Source organism: Hipposideros armiger, unplaced genomic scaffold (assembly GCF_001890085.2).
Source record: "Hipposideros armiger isolate ML-2016 unplaced genomic scaffold, ASM189008v1 scaffold_220, whole genome shotgun sequence".
NCBI lineage: Eukaryota > Metazoa > Chordata > Mammalia > Chiroptera > Hipposideridae > Hipposideros > Hipposideros armiger.
The window spans coordinates 303,655-325,986 of record NW_017731570.1 but is presented as its reverse complement, the minus strand read 5'-3'; the positions used below and the strand labels follow the sequence as shown (position 1 = coordinate 325,986).

The window sequence follows — 22,332 nt, the reverse complement described above, 5'->3', positions numbered from 1 at the left end:
AGCATGTGTTCTCATCCATATTATGATTTCTATTGAAGTTTAGTTCAATAAAATTCAGGATTCTCTGTAATAAATTCTTCTCATGTAGATGATATTTTTATTTCCTTCTGTAAATATTTTTATAACTGAGAGTGGAGCATCAAAACAATTCTTAAATATTTGTCTAGAATCTGCTTTGGAGCAAAGTCTCTGCCAACAACCATCCTCTCCTGGTGTCTGGAATGGGTAACATTTTCATGCACTTTTCAGTCTGTATCCTCAGCAATAAAGTGACAATAAAATCCAAACAAGGAGATGATGATTTTAATATACTTTATTTAAAAAGTACACAGTTTTAAATTTGTTTCAGTGGGTTTCAAGCAGAAGGGACACTGCCCACTAGCAGTCCCGTTTCTGATGAAGGGTGATTATCATGTAGCAAACTCACATTTACATGACTGGCAAAGTAAAAAGATAACATTTCTTGTCAACATATCTTTAAGAGTTTATATCACGCACAGTTTAAAATCATGAGATGCTGATGATTGGACTATATTTCATGTCTTCTATGTTGCACCATATTTTGGTTCACAGTTTATCCATAATTTAGCATGCCAAGAGAACACCTCAGTCCGTGTCACCTTGAGAAGAGCATCAAAAGCAGGGGGAACAGGATAAGGACCATCTTGGCCTGGAGACTTGGTGCACCCCCACATTCCCTTGCATTCTCCTACAGGGAAAAGCAGAGTTAGTTAGAGCAGAGATGGATGTCAAGGTGACTTAAACTTTCCGAGTATCTTGGGTCCCCAGGCCTGTCCCTGCTTGTCAATTGTAAGAACAAAGTCTTTTGGGACCTAGATAATTCAGGGACATGAAAACGTCTAAATCTCATCAAGTTAGTGATAAGAATCTCTGGTTTCAGTTGCCACATAATATATTCAAAATTACTCTTTGCATACTATTATGTAGAACATTCAAGAGGTAAAGGACTACTGGTGGAGATGTCTGTTAGGATCATATTGTAAAAGGAAAATATTGGCCTGCTAGCATTTTCCTATCAGAATGTAAGTATCACATCTAAGGAGCCCGATCATTTCAAGGACTTGGCTATGAAAAGTTTTGTGTTTCTTCTTTCTTTTCATTTGGAAGGAGGGTTCTGTTTTACAAAAATGAAATCATATTATTTATTGCTTTCTGCAGCATGCTTTTAATCTACTGACTGATGGAAGTTTCTCCAACTCCATTATTCTCGCTCTGTTTCATTCAGCTATTTTCTTATTGGTGGACATTCATTTTCTCATCTGTTCTTTATTGCTGCAAAGAATGCTGAATGTAGCTCCGCACCAGACAATGATGTTTGCCCCCACCTCTGCCCATGATACAGATGCCCAGGAGTGGGGGGACAGACTGAAGGGGTATTTTTGCCTTAGATGGCTCCAGCTAGATATTTCATTGTTACTTATATATTCTGATCACCCAGGGGCTTGTATCTTTCATGTTCATGGGTTATTTATATATGTAGTTATTTGACTTACCAATTTAAAAAGCTCTTTATAATTTGATTTGTAAAATTTTTTTCAAGTTCTATAAACTTGACTTTATCTTTTTCAATAGGAAAGTTATAATTTTTGCATAGTTAAATAAATCTGTTTTTCTTCCATGGCTTTCTGGTCTTGGATAGGAAGTTCTCTCCAATCCCTATGATTTATTGTAAGACTGTTATTTTACTATTTAAGTCTAATCTATATTCTTCCCTTTGATTTGAACCTTTGTCATATATAAGAGTTTCTATTCTGTTCCACTGATCTCATCTTACTAAATTTAGAAACTTAAAGAAAGAAAAAATGCTGATTTTTAAAAAATGTTTCTCTTGTATCAAGTTACCAAAGCAAATTGTGTCATTAATTCTGGAAGATTTTTACTCTAGTGACTTTCATTGCCTTAATATGTAGTTTTGGTTTTAACTGAAGTGATTTTAGTGTTTTGGGGACTATTGTTTGTGTTTGTGTTTTACATAGAACTTTAATTAGGGGTGATCACTGGATTTTTTTTTTATCACTGAATTTTTTCAAATGCCTTTTCAGCACATATTTGGATAATATGTTGCTGGTAAATTCTCTTTTGAATAGTGAAGTACACATTCTCAGTAAGTTCTTCTTTATAGTTCTTTATAATTTTTCTTTCATTATAGCACCAAGTTCTTCTCGGTGCTATAATGACTTGAAAATCTTTTCTAGAACTTGGACAGTTTAAAGAACATAAAAATCATTTGCTATTTAAAGATGAGATTAACACTCAGCTGGCCCTGGTGGCATTTTTAAAAAACAGATACCTTCTCAGTTTCTTTATAGTAATTGGTCTAGGCAAGCTTTCCATTTTTCAGGGTGGGTGTGAAGTTGATTTTTGAAGCTTTTGTTTTCACTATGCTTAAACTTTTCTTGCCCGTGGTATTGCAGGAGGTACTCTGTTATAATTCATCTAAGTCTGTAGTCAGCTCACCTTTCTCAGGACTAAACTCTCTGATCGTTTTCAGTGTAAAAGCAGTAGCTTTATAGTTGTGACTTCATGTGGTTATGGGGTTTACAGTCTTATCATTCCACCTTCATAAATTGTGACCCTTTATCTGATATTGATATTGCTACCTTTGCTTTACGTGAGTTTCTTGTAAATGAAAGACTATCTAAAAGTAAGCAGGGGAAAACTATTTTAACTATAATTTGAAATAAAGAAACCAAGACAATCAGAGCCACTTTGTGTGTAGTAACAGAAAGTGATAAAATGACAGCACATCCATAGTAGGGAAGAGAGTAAAGAAGCTTTTAAAATATATACATGGATATAATAAGAAAAGGCGATTAGCACAGACGAAATAAGAAGGCATTGAGGGGCGGAAAGTAGGGTACCATTAGCCTTCCTGTGTATTTTTCTTTGATTTCCGATTGTTTTTTCATGAGTGAATTTATTAGTTATAGTTCTTTGACCATGGTGAGATTCTCATGGCAAATTGGATGGAAAAAGGGAACAGGGAGGGTTTTCAGAATTACCTCAGGATGAAAGCCATGGCAGGATTCCGGACGCCTTCTGATCTTCTGGGCCTTTAAACGTTCACACTTAAGAGATTCGTTATGTTGACTGTAGTTAAGGCATATTTCCAAAATGTTACTTTCCCTGACTCTGCATCTCAGAGGTCAAAACTCGGCACTAAACTTCCTTACCAACGTCTCTTTCTCCAGCAGTGGAAATGATATCATTTTCCTCTCTCTAATATTTCTCCCCCAAGATTTCTTACTGTTGATCCCCCTTACCGGCTTCAGCCATAGTGGCTGGACCTACGCACAAAAGGATATACCTGATTTCAATGGGCGCCATAGTGATGGGGGCCACAGACTCACAGAAGCAGCTGCTGTCCACCACCACCATGAAGAGGTTGCTGCTTGGGATTTGCTGGATGACAAAGGACCTGTGAAAACAAGAGGCACAGACACAGTGGGTGATCATTTGCCATTCCTCAAGTAAAAAGCCGTGAGGAAAACTTTTCCCCTGGGGGGCAGCTACTGTAATAATTAGAAAGCAAGTTGCAGAGATTGCTTTACTATTAAAATTGCCTCCTTCCACGAGGCTCTTCACTTTCAAATACCAAGCTTCTCTAAGATGACAATAGCTTATAACCTATAACAATAGCCATATACAGCCCATAAAACTCACCTTGGGAAAGCTGGACTTTTATACGTACAAAACAGTCGAGTCAGATTTGGCTAAACCACCTCAATTTCCAAGATCTAAGAGGGGAGACTTTTCCAAGCTCATTCCTTCCTAAACATCATCAAAAGTTGCATTTGATGTTCCTCTAAGTGGATTTTTCTTTCCTCCTTTCCTTGAAGATAGACTGAGTTGTGTCATATTGATGAGAAAAGATGAAGTGAACTTCCTAAACCCTTCCCTGCACTGCTCTTCACAATGTCTGCCCATAATACAGGTACGATGTTCTGATGAAATCGATGTTAGTCCTTTATGAAGTTCCACCCTTCTCAGAGTCCAAATTGTGCTGCTGTAAGGCTGACATTATGTCCATGATCACAGCTAATTCAACTGCAATAAGCTTAATGACATCTGCTTCTTACAGTACCCAACACAGTGAAATGACAAAGTATCACCACCATAAAAATACTCCTTTAACAAGAAATACCACTGATTCTTTGGAGGAGAAACTGGAGACCAAAATCTCATATTCTTTCTCAGCCAGCAGATTAGCTAAATATTTAGCCCCAGACTTAGCACCCCTGTCACATAACTTTTCATGATATTTCATTTAATTCAATTTAGTTGGATGTAATAGACTATAACCTAACAAAATGTTCACTTTCTCCATAAATTTTATCATCATTCATCTATCTCTCAACAAATTTGTTCAATTCTCTAGAGTATATCACCATGCTTTACTAAAATCATCCAATGAAAAGGAATCCTGCTTTGTGAGAAATTGTACAGAAAGGAGCCCCATTTTAATTTTATCTGTTACCACCTCATATGTTGAATTATGCATGAATGCCTCTGAGATTACAACACAACTGGCTTCCTTTTTACAAATGTCCAGTGCCTGTTCATCTAATATCCTATGATTATGTTTATGTTTTTCAACTGTAACAGGGAACAGGGCATGCCACAGCTCAACAATGTTTCCCCAATGTCTAAACTACTACCCACGCTCTCAGAAACTTGTTCTCTGCCCTTCTCACCCTTCTCCACAACTATCCTTGACTTGAGAAAAAAAATCAAACTTGCTGTCTGAATAAAACTTTTAAAATCTCTGCTTTACCTCCACCTTTTAACTCTAGGTGCCTTCTCACCTATGCAAGCACATTGCTTTCGCAGTTGGCCACTGTAATGGCTTATGCCCATCATAATAAAAATAATCTACCTGAGATGGCTCTCATCAGAGAACCAATGATTTCCACCTTGGAGGCAAGTTAACAGAGTCTTGGAGAAATGCAAGACCAAGATCACACAACTCTAAAGAACAAATGGTTGACTTGAAAATTAAGCCAAATGAATCTACCAGATAAATAGTAAAGGACAAACAGATTGAAATATGAAATAGAAACTCCAAAGGAGGAGAATATTTTCTGATTAAAGAAAAATATTCCCCCACCTCTCTCTTTATTGAAAGGGTCCTTGAAGCATGAATGAAACTTCAGACCATGAAAGATATAGATAGGCCAATCCTAAAAATCTTCTCTAGAAACAAATTACTTAAAGAGGAATGAGAATGATACCATTTCTCAATGGGAGTACTTAAAGAGAAGAAAACAGGGCAACACATTTCAAGTTTTAAGGGAATGAAAGAAAGGAAGTAAACAGTATGTGAGGTCCACAGAAAAAAGTAACTGTAGATAATGATAGAAAATTATGTTTTCAAAGATTACTTAAAAAAAATCCCTGAAAAATGAAAACCTGATCAATCCAAGATAGCATTGTAAATAACACACACACACACACACACACACACACACACACACACACACACTGGCAATATAAGCCTAAAATTATTACCAATCACAATAAATGTGAGATGATTAGATTCTTATGTTAAAAGGCAGAGACTCTTAAATTTGGTTTATAAAAATATCAGCATTATGATATTTGCAACAGGCACTGCTAGGACAGACTGACATGGAAAAGATGTCAAGATGAGAGATGTCAGATGACAGGACAAGATGTACCAGAAAAATGCTAACAACAGAAGAGTGGAACAGAAACAGGTTAATATTATTATGAAAATATTCAAAGTGAAAATTATCAAATATAATAAAGAAAATAACTCATACTGAAAATAGTATACTCTAAATAATTTTTCATATAAAAATAGTATAATAGTATAAAAAGGAATGACATGAACTTTTATGATCATAGTGTACAAATTGATAGAAATACCAAAGTGATTGATCAATGCATGATATATTAAAATATAAAACACAAATTCTTCAGATCTAAACAATGTAGAATATAAGTTATTTTTGAACACAGGGAACTGCAACACATTCCAAAGAGCAGGAAGCATCAATTACATCTTCTTCTTTACAGTAGGGTACAATTAGAAATTAAGGGCAAAAAGATACAAACAGTGGAAATTAAAGGTTAAAAAATATATTCAATTAATCCTTGAGAATTTGGGAACAGCCCAGACTCAGGTTCGTGCAGTATGATCTTAAATACTTTTGTTGGAGAAAGAAAAAAAAAAAAACGTTTGCAAATAAATGAACCAATATTTTGAATTGAGAAGCTGGAAAAATAAGAACATAATGCTGCACCAGTGCCCTATACTTGATTTCCCCTCTGGTACACTGGGCTGAGTGTTGATGCCCCTCTCCAAAGCCCAGATCTCAGTCTTCTGCAAGGATGTCACTGATGGAAGAGAAGAGAGGTGATTACTGATCAAATAGTCTCCCTCATCTACCAGCCATTCCCTTCAGTTTACAAACATGCTGTCATATCTCCCATCTCAGGAAAAACAAAACTTTCCTTTAACCTTATCTTCAGCTACTGCCCTGTTTCTCTGTCTTTCTTTATAATAGAAGTCCTTAAAAGAATTATCCACAATCGCTCTGTTTACTTTCTGACTTCTCTCCTTTCACAAATATACTCTGATAAGGATGGAGTCCCTACCAAGCCACTGAATCAGTCCTTGTCAAGGACACTGCCTTTTTTCTCACTCTCCTTTGCCTCTGCTTCCTCCTTACCTGCTCACTGTCTGCCCCTCACAACAGACTGTGGTTTTCATGGGAGGAAGGCTGCATCTATCTGCCTATGGTTATCTGTGATTTCCAGCACCTAGAGTTGTGCCTGGGACACAGCAGATTCCTAGTAAATATTTATAGAATCAACGACAGAATTACTTTACAAAGATAGAAGCAGAAGAATAAAATGCAAATAAAAATGTGAAGATAACGTAAAGAACCAAACTCTGGTTTGAAAGAACATTGACATAAATCAACTTTTGGCATTACTGGTCAAAAAAGAAGTCACAAAGTCACATTAAAACTTGAAAGATATGGAGACTTTTAAAACATGTTAAGCGACTATTATGTGTATTATTGCAAACAATTTGCAAACTTAGAGCAAACACACCTTTGGACACAAAGTATAATGATCAGCATTTGGCCAAGCTATAAAAAAAAGCAGACCGAATGCCATGAAAAAAACCTGAAATGCTCATTGAGAATCTACACCCAAGTGAATACTACCAAATCACCCAAGGAACAGATACCACTGTGTTCATAGAAAACCCACTGACCAACTATTAGAACAAATAAAAGAACTCAGCAAGCTGACCAGTTACATAATCAGCATATAAAACCACAGTCTTTCCCTAACACTGGTAATAACCAATGAAAAAATATTTATGAAATAAAGACCCATTGATAGTATCTAGTAAAAGACATTTATTGATGAAGAAAATGACCAACATTTACAGAACATAAAAAGACAAACCAAAAATTGGAGTAAAGTACAATGGTTGTGGAAAGGCACACATATATTAAAGATGCAATTTTTCCTTCAATTAACCTTCTAATTCAAAGCAATCTCAATCAAAATCCCAATAGGATTTTTGATGGAATTTGAGATGATGATCTTAAGATTCATTCAGAAGAGTAAATATAAAGAATAGTCTGGACAATTGTATAAAGTTTGGTTTTGTAAACAGGAAATGTGTTTGCCTTAACCAACATCAAAATCTGAGAAAATTTACAGCAAAAAAACCACAGGGGAACAACTGATATATATGTATACATGTCAACGCATGTGTGCACGTGCGTGTGTGTGCACGTGTATGTGTGTGTGTGTGTTTAATCTTACTAAAAATTAGAGAACTATAAATTAAAATGAAAATAATGACCCATTCACCAGCAGACTGGCAAAAATGTAAATCTGTGGTAAAATCAAATGGTGGAAAGTCTGAAGAAGTGAATATTGTTCTACGCCGCTGGTGGGACAGTGAGCTTTTACCACCCTTCGCTATTATTACAATGGAAATCATTAGGTACATTTTTTTCAGTAGTTTTACTTCTCAGTAAGAGAAACTCTTGTTCAGGATCCCAAGAAGTCATGTAGAAAGATGCTCTTGGTAGCATGGTTCGTTGAGAGAAGAGAAAAATAAAACCCACCTGAATGTCCATCAATAAAGGAATGATTAAATAAGCAATAGTATGTGATTCTACGGTTTACTTGGCACCAGATGAAAGGAAATCTCGATTTACACTCACGAAAGGATATCCAAAACAAAGTTAGTGGGAAAAGAATGCTGCAAAACTATACATAAAGTATGAATATTCAAGAATACGAGTATTTAATTCTGCTACAGAGAACAAGAAAAATAAATGGGATGGATAAGACTTACCAGATATCTTCAGAAGAGGTAGCAAATCAGTAAGCATTCCATGGCTCTTGTTAGACTTAGAAAGAATAAATGGACTAAAAAAGTATAAAAGAACAGAACCTATGAAGTATCTTCCTATAGATAAGAAGGAATTGAAGGGCCAAGTGAAACTAAATATTTATAAGGCACAGACCATGTCATCTCCAGACTGATAGCTCTCACCTATGTCATCGTTAAATCCACTCACTGGCAACTCCCATTCGCTGCCTGAGACACACAGGTGAAATTCATGGGTGCTCAGCAGGTTAGAGGCAAGCTACAAGCTGGCCCTAGCATCTCTCCAATGTGGCCAGCCTGTACTGCCTCCCGGCACCTTCTGTCTGCTGAGCCCACATTCCCACCCTCAAGTCTGATCCTTCTACCACATCATCAGTGGGAGAGAGAGCAAGGGAGGAAGGCAGGGGAGGGGACAGGAGAAGACTGATGACATACTTGTCAGGGGAGACTTGAACTTAATCTGTCACGTTGAAGTTCTTTGTAAGGCGAATGTGTTCATGTATTTTTAAAACATTTGTAAAAATGGAACCTTAGGCTAAGGGCAAAGAGTACTGATTAGCTCCTTTTAGAATAGAGAAAACAGGGACTCAGAGAGGATAAGTGAACTCGGACAGAAGCTATACAAATAAGACATCATTGTGCCCATTTTAGAGATGGGGAAACAAGAGACTAAGTAACGTTTTAGAGTCACAGGGGCGGAGCTCAAGCCTCCAGAGCCCAGGCTACCGGGGAGCGGACCTGTCCTGCACCGGAATTACTAGCACTCAAGCTCCCTGAGGACAGATCCAGAGTCATTACTCCCTGCATACTCCACGCTTAATGACAAGTGCAAGGTATTACTGCTTTTCACACGTGCACCCTCTTAGCGGAAGCCCCCCCCCCCAAGTGTTCTCACTGAAGCACCACAGCAAACTCTCCCCCACCCCAGATCCTAGGAGATGAAAAGCCCTGCCTGCAGCAATACTGACGGGAAGGAAAACAACCCCCTACAAAGGATTTGCCAGCGGAAAGATTAACTGCTTTTCCATATTTTAAAGACTTACTGTCTGCTTATTAACATGGTGCTTCGGAGGGGTCTGGGCAATGTTAGCTGTACATTTATGTGCACAACGTGTATTTATGGCCCAGGGTGCAGGGTTGAACTTCATAAAACACACCTCCATCCAGCTGGGCCCAGCAGCCAGACTGACATCACTGTGCAGGGGAACCTGGTGGGTTTGCCTGGGGGCCCAGCACCGCAAGAGGGAAATGCCTCCACGGAGAATCACAGCAGTCATTCCTACGCAGGGATAGGTCAAAATGCGCGAAATAAATTAGGTCCTCGAGGGAAAGAGAGAAGGGAAGAGGGAAGCGGTTTTGATGTGTCCATTGCAGGAACTGAAATAACCCAGTCCTCTCTTTTTCATTCACTACAGACTGAGAGAGACTAGAGGGGGAAAAAAATGATGGGATTTCAAGACGGCCTCCCCTGACGAGAGGATACTTGCCGCACGCTCTCTACTGAGAGGGGCTTTGCCGACCAGATGAGGAAAGCACTCGTGCGGCCTCCTTAATGCTCCCCCTGAACAAACACGCGTAATGGGAGGAACCCAGGGATAAGCGTCCCAGAGGACCCCACGATGCACATTTGGGGAACGTGGTTGGCTGGCCTTTATTAATTGGGCACAAAACTGTGGCTTGAAAAATAACTGGGGCAGTAACAGAATCTTAAAACGTTTTGAAGTCTGTCGCTCTTTAGATTTTCACCACTTACACATTTTCCAGATTTTATCCAAAGATGAAATAAAAGACAATGAGTAAGTCACAGGGTATTTATTTGAATTTGGCACCGATCCTGTTTTATCTTGTACAACTCTCTGGAGGGTGGGCTAGGTGGGTTCGTCGTTGCAGATCCTACTCTCTCTGAAGGTGGGGAGATGACTGTCCTCCTGCTCGCACCCCACAATGCCCTTCACTGACCCAGGGTCATAAGTTGTGGAGAGCAAACATTTGGTGACTGGATGTTTCAATTCAAACTAGAAATTATGTATGGAGGGTGTGTTCCAGCATAACTCTTTAGCCATGCTACTGACCCGCATGGGGAGGGGAGACCGGAACACCAGCACCGACGCATGCTCAGTCCAAACAACATAAACGGATGAATAGCAGTGCCTCACCTGCTCACCCCCAAAGTGCTAGGCCAGGGGAATTTCACAGGTGAATCATGTTAGCATGCCAAGGCACATGTACTCCTGAAATATTTAAACTATTCTGGAGCACAGGAAAAGAAGAAAATATTTCTAATGTCTTTTATGAAGGACCCTGATGTTGAAGCCTGAATCTCTCTTTTTATGAATATTGATGCAAAGATCTGAAATGAAATGCAGCAATTAGACTTCAATTGGACATTGAAATAGTAATAAAGCATGCCTCAGTGAGGAAGAGCCTAGGAATTCAAATGAACAAGCTTGTTGAGTTGCCTCGGCTTAACAGAAATAGAAACATGAAACAAGTCTTTCTTTTTTTTTTACGTCTCTGTTTTCTACCTTACTATGTTGAATTCCTGCTTTCTCGTCTTTAAATTATATCTTATATAGATTCCATAACTTTCTGACAACTTTAGGTTAATAAAATGAGTCAAGTTTAATCCTCTACTTTCATTATCTAGTTCAAAGCTCTACACTCACTGCTCTTCTTTCAAGCTTCTATGTTCTTGCTTCTTCAGTAGTTTGGGGCGGGCAAATGGGCAACAAAGAGGCAGAATTTTGTACTTCCCAGGCCATGATGCAATTCTCTCACCACAGCTTGTTTTCTTACAGCACACATTGATCTTTGGTGCCAGTCGTGTGGCCCAGCATGCAAATACTGGTTTTCTTGTAAGGTTATCATGGATTCTTCAGAGGATGTAGAGCTCTTCAACATGGCCCCAAACTGACCCCCCATGCAGTTTCTCTACAACCCCTTGCCATGATGTGGACCACACCTGGAGAGCAATCCTCTTGTTGGCTTTAAACAAGATGATAGCTATCTTCCATACTGTCCACTGGACCTTGAGAAACACACACCTTTGCTGGCCCAGCCATAGGCCACTTCACTGCTGCCCCTTCTTCAAACCTTGTCCCTTGTCCTCTCCCTCCAGGTCCCTTCCCCTGCTCAATAGGCATAAGACTATATCAGTCTGTCTTCCACCTACCAGATACCCAACCAGTGCTGGACTTCCCTTCTTTTAAGCAACCCAAAATATAGAAAAAAGTCTCTTAGAGCATTCCTCCACTGCCCATCTGGCTCCCGCCAAGGAAAAGCACCCCTGGATGGGGAAAGCCTCTTTCCACGAACCCTGCTCTCTTTTTAGTTAGGCCCCTCACCAGTCTTCACATGGCAGACTAAAGGTGGGCCAGCTGTCTACCTTCAAATAAGCTTGGCGGTGGGCATTGGTGAGGGGAGCTTTCAAATCTAAATGAGTGCCAGCTAAAGGCTGTTCTATTTAGAACCTGTGGTGTTTAGTGTCATTTTGTCCTCACCTCAATCTGGAATGACAAGGAAACTTCCACTTGATACTCTGTTTGCATCCTCCTAGTGAATCTATTCATGTAAGCCATCCTATAGCGAGATGGAAAAGAGCCGGTGCTATGGGATCTGTTCAATAGGTCTCTAAAAGACAGTTGACAAAAACCCCATACCTGAAAACAATGCTTAAGAGAACAGAAATAGGCGCTGGATTGTGAACTAAATTTAGCATCATGTTTCAGGATAAAACACTCAGAGTTAACTAGAGTAGGAAGAAGTGGGGGCTCAGTCCCTCCTCTGTTGTTCATCATTGTTCTGAGACTGCCAGCTCATGCAATTAAACCAGAGAAAAAGAGGGATGATTAAATGTTGAAACAACGGAAGAATGCACAGGTACCTAAAACTTGCCCCTGCCCCCAACCCCAATAATTATTTCCTGCTTCCCTGTATCTCCTAATGGTGCCACCAGCTACTGAGTCACGTAAGCCAGAGATATTGAAGGAATTATCCACATGTTCTTCTCTGAGCATCACCATGGGCTGATTTGACCATCTCCTTCATACCTCTCCAGTCTACCCTTCCATCTCCCATTTCTCAGGGCCAGCGTTATGGGCAAGGGACTAATGCTGTCACACTGGAACCTACACTCAGAGGGGCTTGTCACATGGGGTTCAATGCTCTGCAGGCAGGGTGGGCTTGACATTTTTAATTTTACCTTTGAATTTGTGTTTTATAAGTGAAGTCCAAGGGACAAGGGAGAATACACAGGGATTGTGGGGAGGAGGGGAGGTGGGAGGGTCTTAGCTGCCTAGCTCCTGCCCCAGCTCAGCAGCCCCATCACCCTCCAGTCCTGGCAGAGGCCTAGGTGCAGGCATGGGATGGGTCGAGGCATGGCAGCAGCTGGCAGCACCACAGCACATTCAGCCTTTGACTTAGAGGGGGGTTAACCTTGCATCCACTCCCAATCCAGGTACCAAATGTGTCCTGATGTTAGCATAGAAATCCTTTGTTGATTGGCGGTCCACCATGAGTTCGGCGTGGTGAGCCTGTGGGAAGGGAAGATTGAGTCCGCTTCTCCAAGCAGGACATGTCACCTCAGTCCAGTGACTAGTGGAAGGGAGAACCCAGAAGCCACTGGGCTGACTGTACACCCCCCTGAGTAATGGGGGTAGGACCCAGCAGTACCGGTGAGGGTCTGCACTTACCCAATGATTGTCCCTGTGTCTAACTAATGGAGCACAGTATTAAATAGAAACACATTGCTCATGACAGGTCAAGAGAGACCACAGAAAGAAGGCAAAAGTTTCATCTTCTAGTACCTTTAATGGCACCTTTTTCCTGCTGTTTGAACAAGCATCCCACATTTTCATTCTGCACTAGACCTGCCAATTATGTAGGGGACCCTGCCAACCTGCATCACTCTTAGCATGCTTTCCACCTGTTTCCCTGCCACAGTGCACTCTCTATCCCTGAGGTGATCCTTCCCAAGTACGTGGCTGATCACTCCATCCCCCTTTTTACACCTTGCCATGGGCTCCTTAGCATCTGCCCAGTGGTCTGCACCTGAGTGAAGCAAAGAAGGCCCTGTATGGTCCAGCTGGCTCTCTCTCCACCCTGATGGGTCCAACTTTCCAACCCCTAAGCCACTTCCCTTCCCAACAACCAGACATGCTGACCTACTGTGTGCCTTTGAATACCTTGTGCTGCTTCTCCCTCAGTGCTCAGACCAAGATGGAGGTCTATTTCTTGGTCTGGACTGCTCAGTGGAATCACCTGGGGAGCTTTTTCTTTTGTTTCGTTTTAACCTATGTGCTTGGGCCACACTTAAATTACATTAGAATTTGTGGATGTAGGACCAAGGCTTCTGTATTCTTTTAAGCTACTCAAGTGACTCCAATGTGCTGCCAAGACTGAGACCTACTGGCCTAGAGGAGCACTCCTCAGACTTAACATGCTCACAAATGACCTGAGGGTCTTGCTGAAATGAAGGCTGTGTTCATTGAGTATAGGGTGGGGCCCGCTGCCCGTCTTGTCTGATCCCAGATAATGCTGATACTGCAGTTCAGGGACCATCTGGGTGTTGCAGCCACCTCTTCCCGAGCCCTCGGAGAACCCCAATTCAGTTCTAAGAGACTTACGTTACTTTCTCCATGAAGCACTCCCTCACATACGGAGAGGAAGCATTCTCCCATGGTGTGTTGTAGGTACCTGTGTCACCCATGTAAAATACACACACTTCTAAGCACAGGTGGAATGAAATGCTCATGGCCACGTTATCACCCTTGTTCTGCACAGCGGCAAAGGATGGAAGGATAGACACCACCAACAGTCTAAGCTGCATGTGGAGCGGTCTGAAAACTGTAAGCTATGGAACCTGAAGGAAATTCTCTTTTGGGGAACACATGGAACAGTTATCCTCTAAAGCAGGAAAAACAAGGTTCAACAAAGGCCCCTCTGGATGTCAGGTAGGAGGCACAGGTCATACACATCTAGAAACCATGAACAAAACAAAGAAGAAAAGAAAACAAACATACAGTGGTGTCCTGGTAGGAGCTCAAATCAAAAGTCATGAGGGCAGATGCTTCAAATTTCAGGAGTTGGTTGGCCACCAAAGTGCTGCCTCCTCCTGGGCCCCTGATATAGCTTATTCTAAGGCTGCTGGCAGTAGAGACTAATTAACTCAATGATACAATACTATGAGGAAGCCAGCTAGGGTCTTCTCTCCTGCCCTTCCTCCTGTTTTTTCCTTCCTCTCTCCCTCCCTCTCTTTCTCCTCCCCCATCCCTCCTGTCTCTTTCTAGATACCAGAGAGCTGTTTAGTTTGTTTGTTTGTTCTTTCCTTTTTTTTAGAAAGGCAGGCTGCCACATGCAGCGCCTCATTTGGATGTGTCTGGAGTCTTGGAAGCTTGACTACGCTACATTCTCCTACAAATGGACCTTGAGAGCTTGTTTGGAGGTTCTAGCAGGGGAGCGCAGCTACTCGTATACCCTTGACCAAAGAATGGTCCTCTCCTCTATCAGGGAAGGTCGTCCTCTTCGACCGAGCGTGCAGCTTCGGGAGGGACACACATGGAGTGGTGAGGGAGGAAGGGGACACCTGCCTAGCCAGCCAGATCAGCCAAATCAACCCTGGCAATCAATGGGGTGACAGATGTCGCAGCCAGATCGCCCTCACATCCGCTATTTAGTTTTTAAATTCAAGTCATTTTGTCTCCTACTAAACTTCTGAGAGCAAGGCACAGACATTATTTTTTCAACACACACACACACACATATATACATACAGATATATATATATATATATATATATATATATATATATGTGTGTGTGTGTGTGTATATATATATATATGCATCAGCTCAAAACTAAAGCTTATTGAATAACAATGGAAAAAGAGTGAAAGATAAAAATATTCTAAGTAGCAGAAACTCCATGGCAAATGAATTGTACAGAACATAGTACGAGGTTCACATAGCCAAGAAGTCTTTATTCTGACAGCTCTTCAAGATGAAAACCCCTTTGCTTCTGGTAGATTTCAGAAAAAAAGAGGATCCTGCCCTCTATAGCAGTTTTCTTTGATATCAACTTCACTTCTTTGGTACCAATATCCTACTCTTTGTTCAAGAATCCACCCTTCTTCCAGGCAGCCCTGGTGCTTCTAAAGACCTAGGTCTGTACAGTCACGTTACCTGGACCTAAGTGATTGGTACAATTCCTTTCCCTAAAGAAAGCAACTGGTTCAGAGAGGGGCATTGCACCAAAGTTATTCCAACCAGACTGAAACCCAGAACTTTTATCTCTAGTCCCAAAAGAACAAGGAAGCTTTCAGCCTTAAGAACTGCTGGCAACTTTCCTGTGCTAATGAATGGACGACTGGAAAATGCAAATAGAAAACTTAGGTCTTGGTCCTACTGTTTGGGAAACTAGAATAAACCGTACCTGCAGCTTACACCTCATCTTTTCACTTTATTGTTTAAGCTTGCTTGATTTGAGCCGTTGTTTGTAATGAAATGATACCAGGTGATGCTCTCAGATTCCTAATGAAGCCCATCACACTACCTGATCAAACTGCAGTTGGAAAACTTAGGCTTTAGGGACCTGAGCCCTAGAACCATGGCTCCTAACGTGTGTATCTTGGATGGTCCACCAGGAACCAGACTGCTGCAGGCCTCTCTTGCTCCACTTCACTAGTGTAAGAAATGTGTCCTGTTTTCACAATTAAGAACTGAAATTAAATGGGATGAGCGTATTGTCTTTTTTTTAATAAAATAAATATTTATTTATTCAAAACTGTATACAATGGACATATTATGAAGTTCCATTTGTGACATGCTGATGGGTAGAGCACACAAAAGCTCAAATCATGCTTTATCTGCAGGCCACAGGGTCCTGAGGGTGGTATTTATTATACTGTAGACAGAAAGGGTACAAAAGAGCTGTAATAATGGCTCCCACTCATCCTCAGCCCCACCAAGGACTTGTTGAGATTTCTGGTGCTGGATCCATAGCTTGAAAAAAACTTCAGCAGGAAGTTCTTTGGCATATTAGCCCAGAGCAGGTGGTAAGAAATGGTATTTTGTGTTTGGAATTTGGGGGTTGGGGACAGCCCCACAGAATAAAAAGCAAGCAAGAGGAACTCAATTTTCTTTCTCATCTCAGAAGAAGAAATATCTCAAAAGAGCTGACAACAAAAGATATTTCCAAAACTTGGCTATTATTTTAGCTTTTCAAAGTTTTTTTTTTTTTTGGTAGTCATGTCTTCAGTAAAGCCTTTTAATTATGACATGAACCATTTTCGTCTAAGCCCTTTAGAAAAGTAAGGAATTTGTTAAATATTTCCACTGGAACTATTAGTGTCTTTTCTGATAAATAATGAGAATAAGAGCTAACATTTATGTAGTGTTTACTTAGTGCCAAGCACTTTTCTAAGCAGTTCCCCTTTAATCTTCACACCAACTTAAAGAACTATCATCTTCATTGTACAGATGAAAACCTTCAAGCTTTGAGAAGTTAAACAACATTACCAAATCCTAAAACCCATCAAGTATCAAAGTATCAGAAGTCTACAAAACCAGGCTTATTTGATGCTAAGCCTTTGTTTTAACCTTTAGGCTATAACTGATCACCACCACCATGATCACCACCATCATCACCCCTATCAAAACAGCCATCACCATCTACTATTACATTTACCATATGCAGTAATCGCATGAAGGTGTTTTAACCTAAAACTGACTCATTTCACAATGTCTATAGGAGGCAGGTAATATCATTCCTAAATTATAAAAGAAACACCCAAAGCATAGAGAACTTAAATAATTTAGTTCCATCTTGACTTAAGATAGCATATGTAATAGATACCAAAACCATAATCGGATTTATGCTGTCAGACTTTACAGCCTGCTATCTTATCCACTAAACAATAAAATCTCATGTGGAAAAGTGTTTGGGCAGTAGTTATGCAGCAATTCACTGATAAACTGAGACCAAAGAATCTGTCCCTAGATTGAAGGGGGCAAACTGACATTGCCTTGGACCCAGTTACAATCTCCCACTTTCTAGCGTTATACTGTCTTCCACAATCCCCATGTGAATTGTCAGGTTCATGTATCAAAATAGAACAGCATCATAACAAACCATCAGGAGGCCTGAACAGACTTCAAAGTAGAAAGAATTCACTAGGGGATTAAACATCTAATTTTAAGTGATCTCGCAAAGTCAGATTCTGACCATCAATAATTGCTTGCTACAAGATTGCACATCTTGCATTACATGAAAAAAGCATTTTGCCCAGCCTACTATGTTAAGGACAAGAAAACAATTAGGCTAAGTATGAGGCCAGTTTTGCATAGAAAAAAAGAGTGGAAGGAAATAGAGAGCCATTTAAGTAGTTCTACTTATCCCCCATTTTACAGATGAGGAAACTAGGTTATTAAGTTATTAAGCTAATAAGATCTGGAGCTGGGATTCAGATGGAGTCAACTGGCTTTAGATCCTAAGCATGTAACTTCTCTCAGTCCTGAGATTACAGGCTATTTTTACTTTTTTCTTTACGCATTTCTCTATTGTTAAATTTTCTGCAGTGACTAGAAATTACATTTAATAAGGAGGAAGAACCATGTAATAATAACTTTCTACTCTTCAGACAATAGACATACAGATTTATAAAACAAAGTCTCAGGGATCATCATTTTGCTCGACAGTCTCAGTTGCTAACTACCAGTCAAACTAAAATCAGAGTGAAAATCATTAATTGAAAAAACAAGGCAGTACTTTGCTGTCCTCTTCCACGTGCTCAATTTGACTTGGGGGTGAGTCCCCATCAAGGAACCCTCTCCGAGCCTTTCTATAACATCAGCCTGGTCTACAGTTGAAGCTCAATATATTTTCACTGATTGAAATACGGGCTGAATCCATGCCTTTTGACTATGAATAATGTATCTTGTGTCTTTGAATCAGGTTCCCAGGGAGAGAATCAGACAAATCATGTAGTTTGCTATATTTTGGGACCTGATTTCTGAAACCAATGCTGCTAATAATTCTCACTGCTATTAAATAGTCTCTTATCACAAAACAGCATGATTATTCATTTTGAAGAGTATGTGTACTGAGGTGGAGACCTTTAGCCACAGGGAAATTTGAAGAGAGACAAATGTATTACAGAAACATTGTATCAAAGACAATGGTGCAGATTAGACTTCACACAGATTTTTGTGATGATTGATAATATACTCCAATACATTAAAAAAAGTCTCCTAAAACAAAAATCAGAACTATTCTCCTATATTCACACAGAGACTATCGATATGGAGTAGAGGGGAGGAATAAAAGAAAAGAGGTAGGAGATAACAGGGGTATTAAAACCGACTGGTTCAAAAGTCAATGGAATTGAATCAAGCTTCCAGTGTGAAATTAATAGGCAAACCACCTTGGGAAGCATACTGTTCCTTTATCTCAGCCTTAGTTTTTCTATCTCCAAACTGTTTTCTAAGGTCCCATCCTGATCTAACATTCTAAAATACTTGGCTTTCACATCATTGTTTCCTCCTTGCACAAAACTCTTAAATTTCTCCATGCTGAGATAACAGACTTCAATTAGTTGTTACTATCATCTTCTCTTTCCTTTATTTTCCTCCATGGCCCACCCTAAAGAGAATCAGTTTTTTATAAAAGAGAGGTATTTAGACTTCAAAAGTTAAAGTTCAAAAATTTTGAATGTTAAAGAAGAATTAACACCTATCTTTCTCAAACCATTCCCAAAAATTGAAGAGGAAGGCCAGCATGACCCTGATACTAAAACCAGACAAAGACACTATGAAGAAAATTATAGACCAATATCCCTGATAACCACAGATGCAAAAATTATCAACAAAATATTAGCAAGCCAAATTCAACAATACATTAAAAGGATTATACACTATGATCAAGTGGGATTAATTTCAGGGATTCAAGGATGATTCAACATCTGCAGATCAACCAATGTAAAATACACCACTAACAAAGCAAAGGATACAATTATATGTTTATCTCAATAGACATATAATAAGCATTTGACAAAATACAACATCCATTTATAATTCAAAAACCCTCAACAAAGTGGTTATAGAGGGAACACACTTCAGCATATTGAAGGTCATATATGACAAACTCACAGCTAGTATCATACTCAACAGTGAAAAGCTAAAAGCTTTTCCCCTAAGATGAAGAGCAAAAATTCAGGAACAAGACAAAGATGTTACCTCTCACCACTTTTATTTAATATAGTATTGGAAGTCCTAATCATAGCAATCAGACAAGAAAAAGAAATAGAAAGAATCCAGATTGGAAAGTAAGAAGTAAAACTGTCACTATTTGCATATGATATAATACTGTCTATAGAAAACCCTAAAGGTTCTACCAAAAAAAACCCCCCAAAAAACTATTAGCACTAATAATTGAATTCAGTAAAGCTGCATGATCCAAAATCAATATACAGAAGTCAGTGGCACTTCTACACATTAATAATGAATTATCAGAAAGAAAAATCAAGAAAACAATCTCATTTAATTACATTAGAAAGAATAAAATACCCCAGAATAAATTTAACTGGGAGACAAAAGAACCGTACTTTGAAAATTATAAGATATTCATGAAAGAAACTGAACACAACACAAATAAATAGAAGAATATACCATACTCATGGATTAGAATTAATATTGTTAAAATGTCCCTATTACCCAAATCAATCTACACATTCAATGGAATCCTTATAGAAATACCAATGGCATTTTTCACAGAACTCGAACAAATAATCCTAAATAAACAAATAAAGTACAAAAGACTCGAGTAGCCAAAGCAATCTTGAGAAAGATAAACAAAGCTGGAAGTATCATGATCCCTGATTTCAAACTACACTACAAAGCTATAGCACTGACTATAAACAGACTGGCACATAAACAGACACAGATCAATGGAACAGAATAGAGAGCCCATAAATAAAACCATGCTGACTGATATGGTCAATTAATCTATGGCAAGGGAGACAGGAATATACAAGGGGGCACAGGGGGAGACAGTCTCCTTAATAAACGGTATTAAGAAAACTGGACAGATATGTGCAAAAATTTAAGCTGGACAACTCTCTTACACCATACACAAAGACGAACTCAAAATGGATTAAAGACGTAAATCCAAGACCTGAAACCATAGAACTTCCAGAAGAAAACACAGGTAGTAAACTCTTTGACATCAGTCTTAGCAATATTTTTCTGAATATGTCTCCTCAGGCAAGGGCAACCAAAGGAAAATAAACAAATGGGACTATTTCAAACTAAAAAGGTTTTGCACAGTGAAGGAAAACATTAACATAAACAAAAAAGATAACCTCCTTATTGGGGGAAGATATTTGCAAATGAGATATCCAGTAAGGGGTAAATATCCAAAATATACAAAGAACTCATATAACTCAAAAGCGAACAAACAAAAAAACCAAAACTATCCAATTAAAAATAATGGGCTGAGTACCTGAGCAGACACTTCTTCTTTGGTAGTCAATACACATATGAAAAGATCTCAGCATCACTAATCATCAGGGAAATGCAAGTCAAGACAGCAATGAGATCATCTCTCACCTGTCAGAATGGCTATTATCAAAAATCAACAAATAACAAGTGTTGGTGAGAACGTGGAGCAAAGGGAACCCGTGTGTACTGTTGTTGGGATTCAATATCAGTTCAGCCACTATGGAAAACAGTATGGAGTTTCCTAAAAAAAAAATAAAAGTAAAACTACCATACCACCCAGCAATTCCACTTTTGGGTATTTATCAGAAGAAAACAAAAACACTACTTTGAAAAGATATATGAACCCCTATGTTCACTGCAACATAATTTACAATAGCCAAGATATGGAAGCAACCTAGATAGCCATCACTAGATAAATGCATAAATAAGATGTGATATATAATGGAATATATATATAATGGAATGTTACTCAGCTATAAATACAAATAAAATCTTACCATTTGCAACAACATAGAGGGTATTATGCTAAGTGAATTAAGTTAGTCAGAGAAAGACAAATATTGTATGATTTCATTTATATGTGGACTATAAAACAAATGAACAAGTGAAACAAAAAAGAAAAGGCTCACAGATACAGAGAACTAACTGATGGTTGCCAGAGTGGAGGGAAGTGAGTGAATGGGTGAAAAAGGGGAAGGGGAATAAGAGGTACAAACCTCCAGTAACAAAAGCAAAAAAACGATAAAAATCCACCACCAACAACAAAAACCCTAGTAAGTCATAGGTATGTAATGTACAGCACAGGCAACATAGTCAATATTATATTCATATTAACTTTGTATGGTGACAGGTGGTTACTAGACTATGGTGGCGATCCCATAATAAAAAATATAAACGTCGGGCCGGCCGAGTGGCACGATGGTTAAGAACTGGTTTGGGACGCCAGAGGGCCCCGGTTCGGATCCCACATATGAGGGCCAGTGACACTGCCCTCCACAGCTAAGATGCTGAACAACAGCTCAACCTGGAGCTGGGCTGCCGTGAGTCGCCGTCGCCGGCGTAGGCTGCAGCCCGTGCTGCAGTGGGTTGCCATGGGCTACTGTATGTAGCCAGCAGCCAGCGTGAGCGGCCAGCAGCCGCAGTGAGTGGCCGTCCAGAAGCCGGCGACTGATCTGCCTCACCCGGGAAGAGCGCAATGATGGTGCCAACTTGGGCCAGTGAAGCAACATCCTCCACAACTAGACTGAAGAACAAAATGACAGAAACTTGTCTGTTCCCCTTCCCCGATTCCCCAGCACTGTTCCCATCCCCCAATTCCCCAATAAAAATCTTTAAAAAAAATATATATATATATAAATGTCAAATCTCTATGTGGTAACCCTAAAACTAACATTATATGTCAACTATACTTTATAAAAAAAAATTCTGAATGT

General features: G+C 39.5%; 1 protein-coding gene across 1 annotated transcript in view; it reads right to left on the bottom strand.

Moving 5' to 3' along the window:
- Positions 1 to 295: 295 nt before the first annotated feature.
- The window catches only part of LOC109389079 (voltage-dependent calcium channel subunit alpha-2/delta-3), a gene marked incomplete at its 5' end in the record, with an annotated part of 298,701 nt that continues 276,664 nt past the window's right edge, over positions 296 to 22,332 (bottom strand). Inside the window, 3 exons of the mRNA XM_019654329.1 lie at positions 296 to 709; positions 3,024 to 3,106; positions 3,327 to 3,439. Of these exons, the coding sequence (XP_019509874.1) occupies positions 617 to 709; positions 3,024 to 3,106; positions 3,327 to 3,439 (289 nt within the window). The remainder of the gene's footprint in view (positions 710 to 3,023; positions 3,107 to 3,326; positions 3,440 to 22,332) is intronic.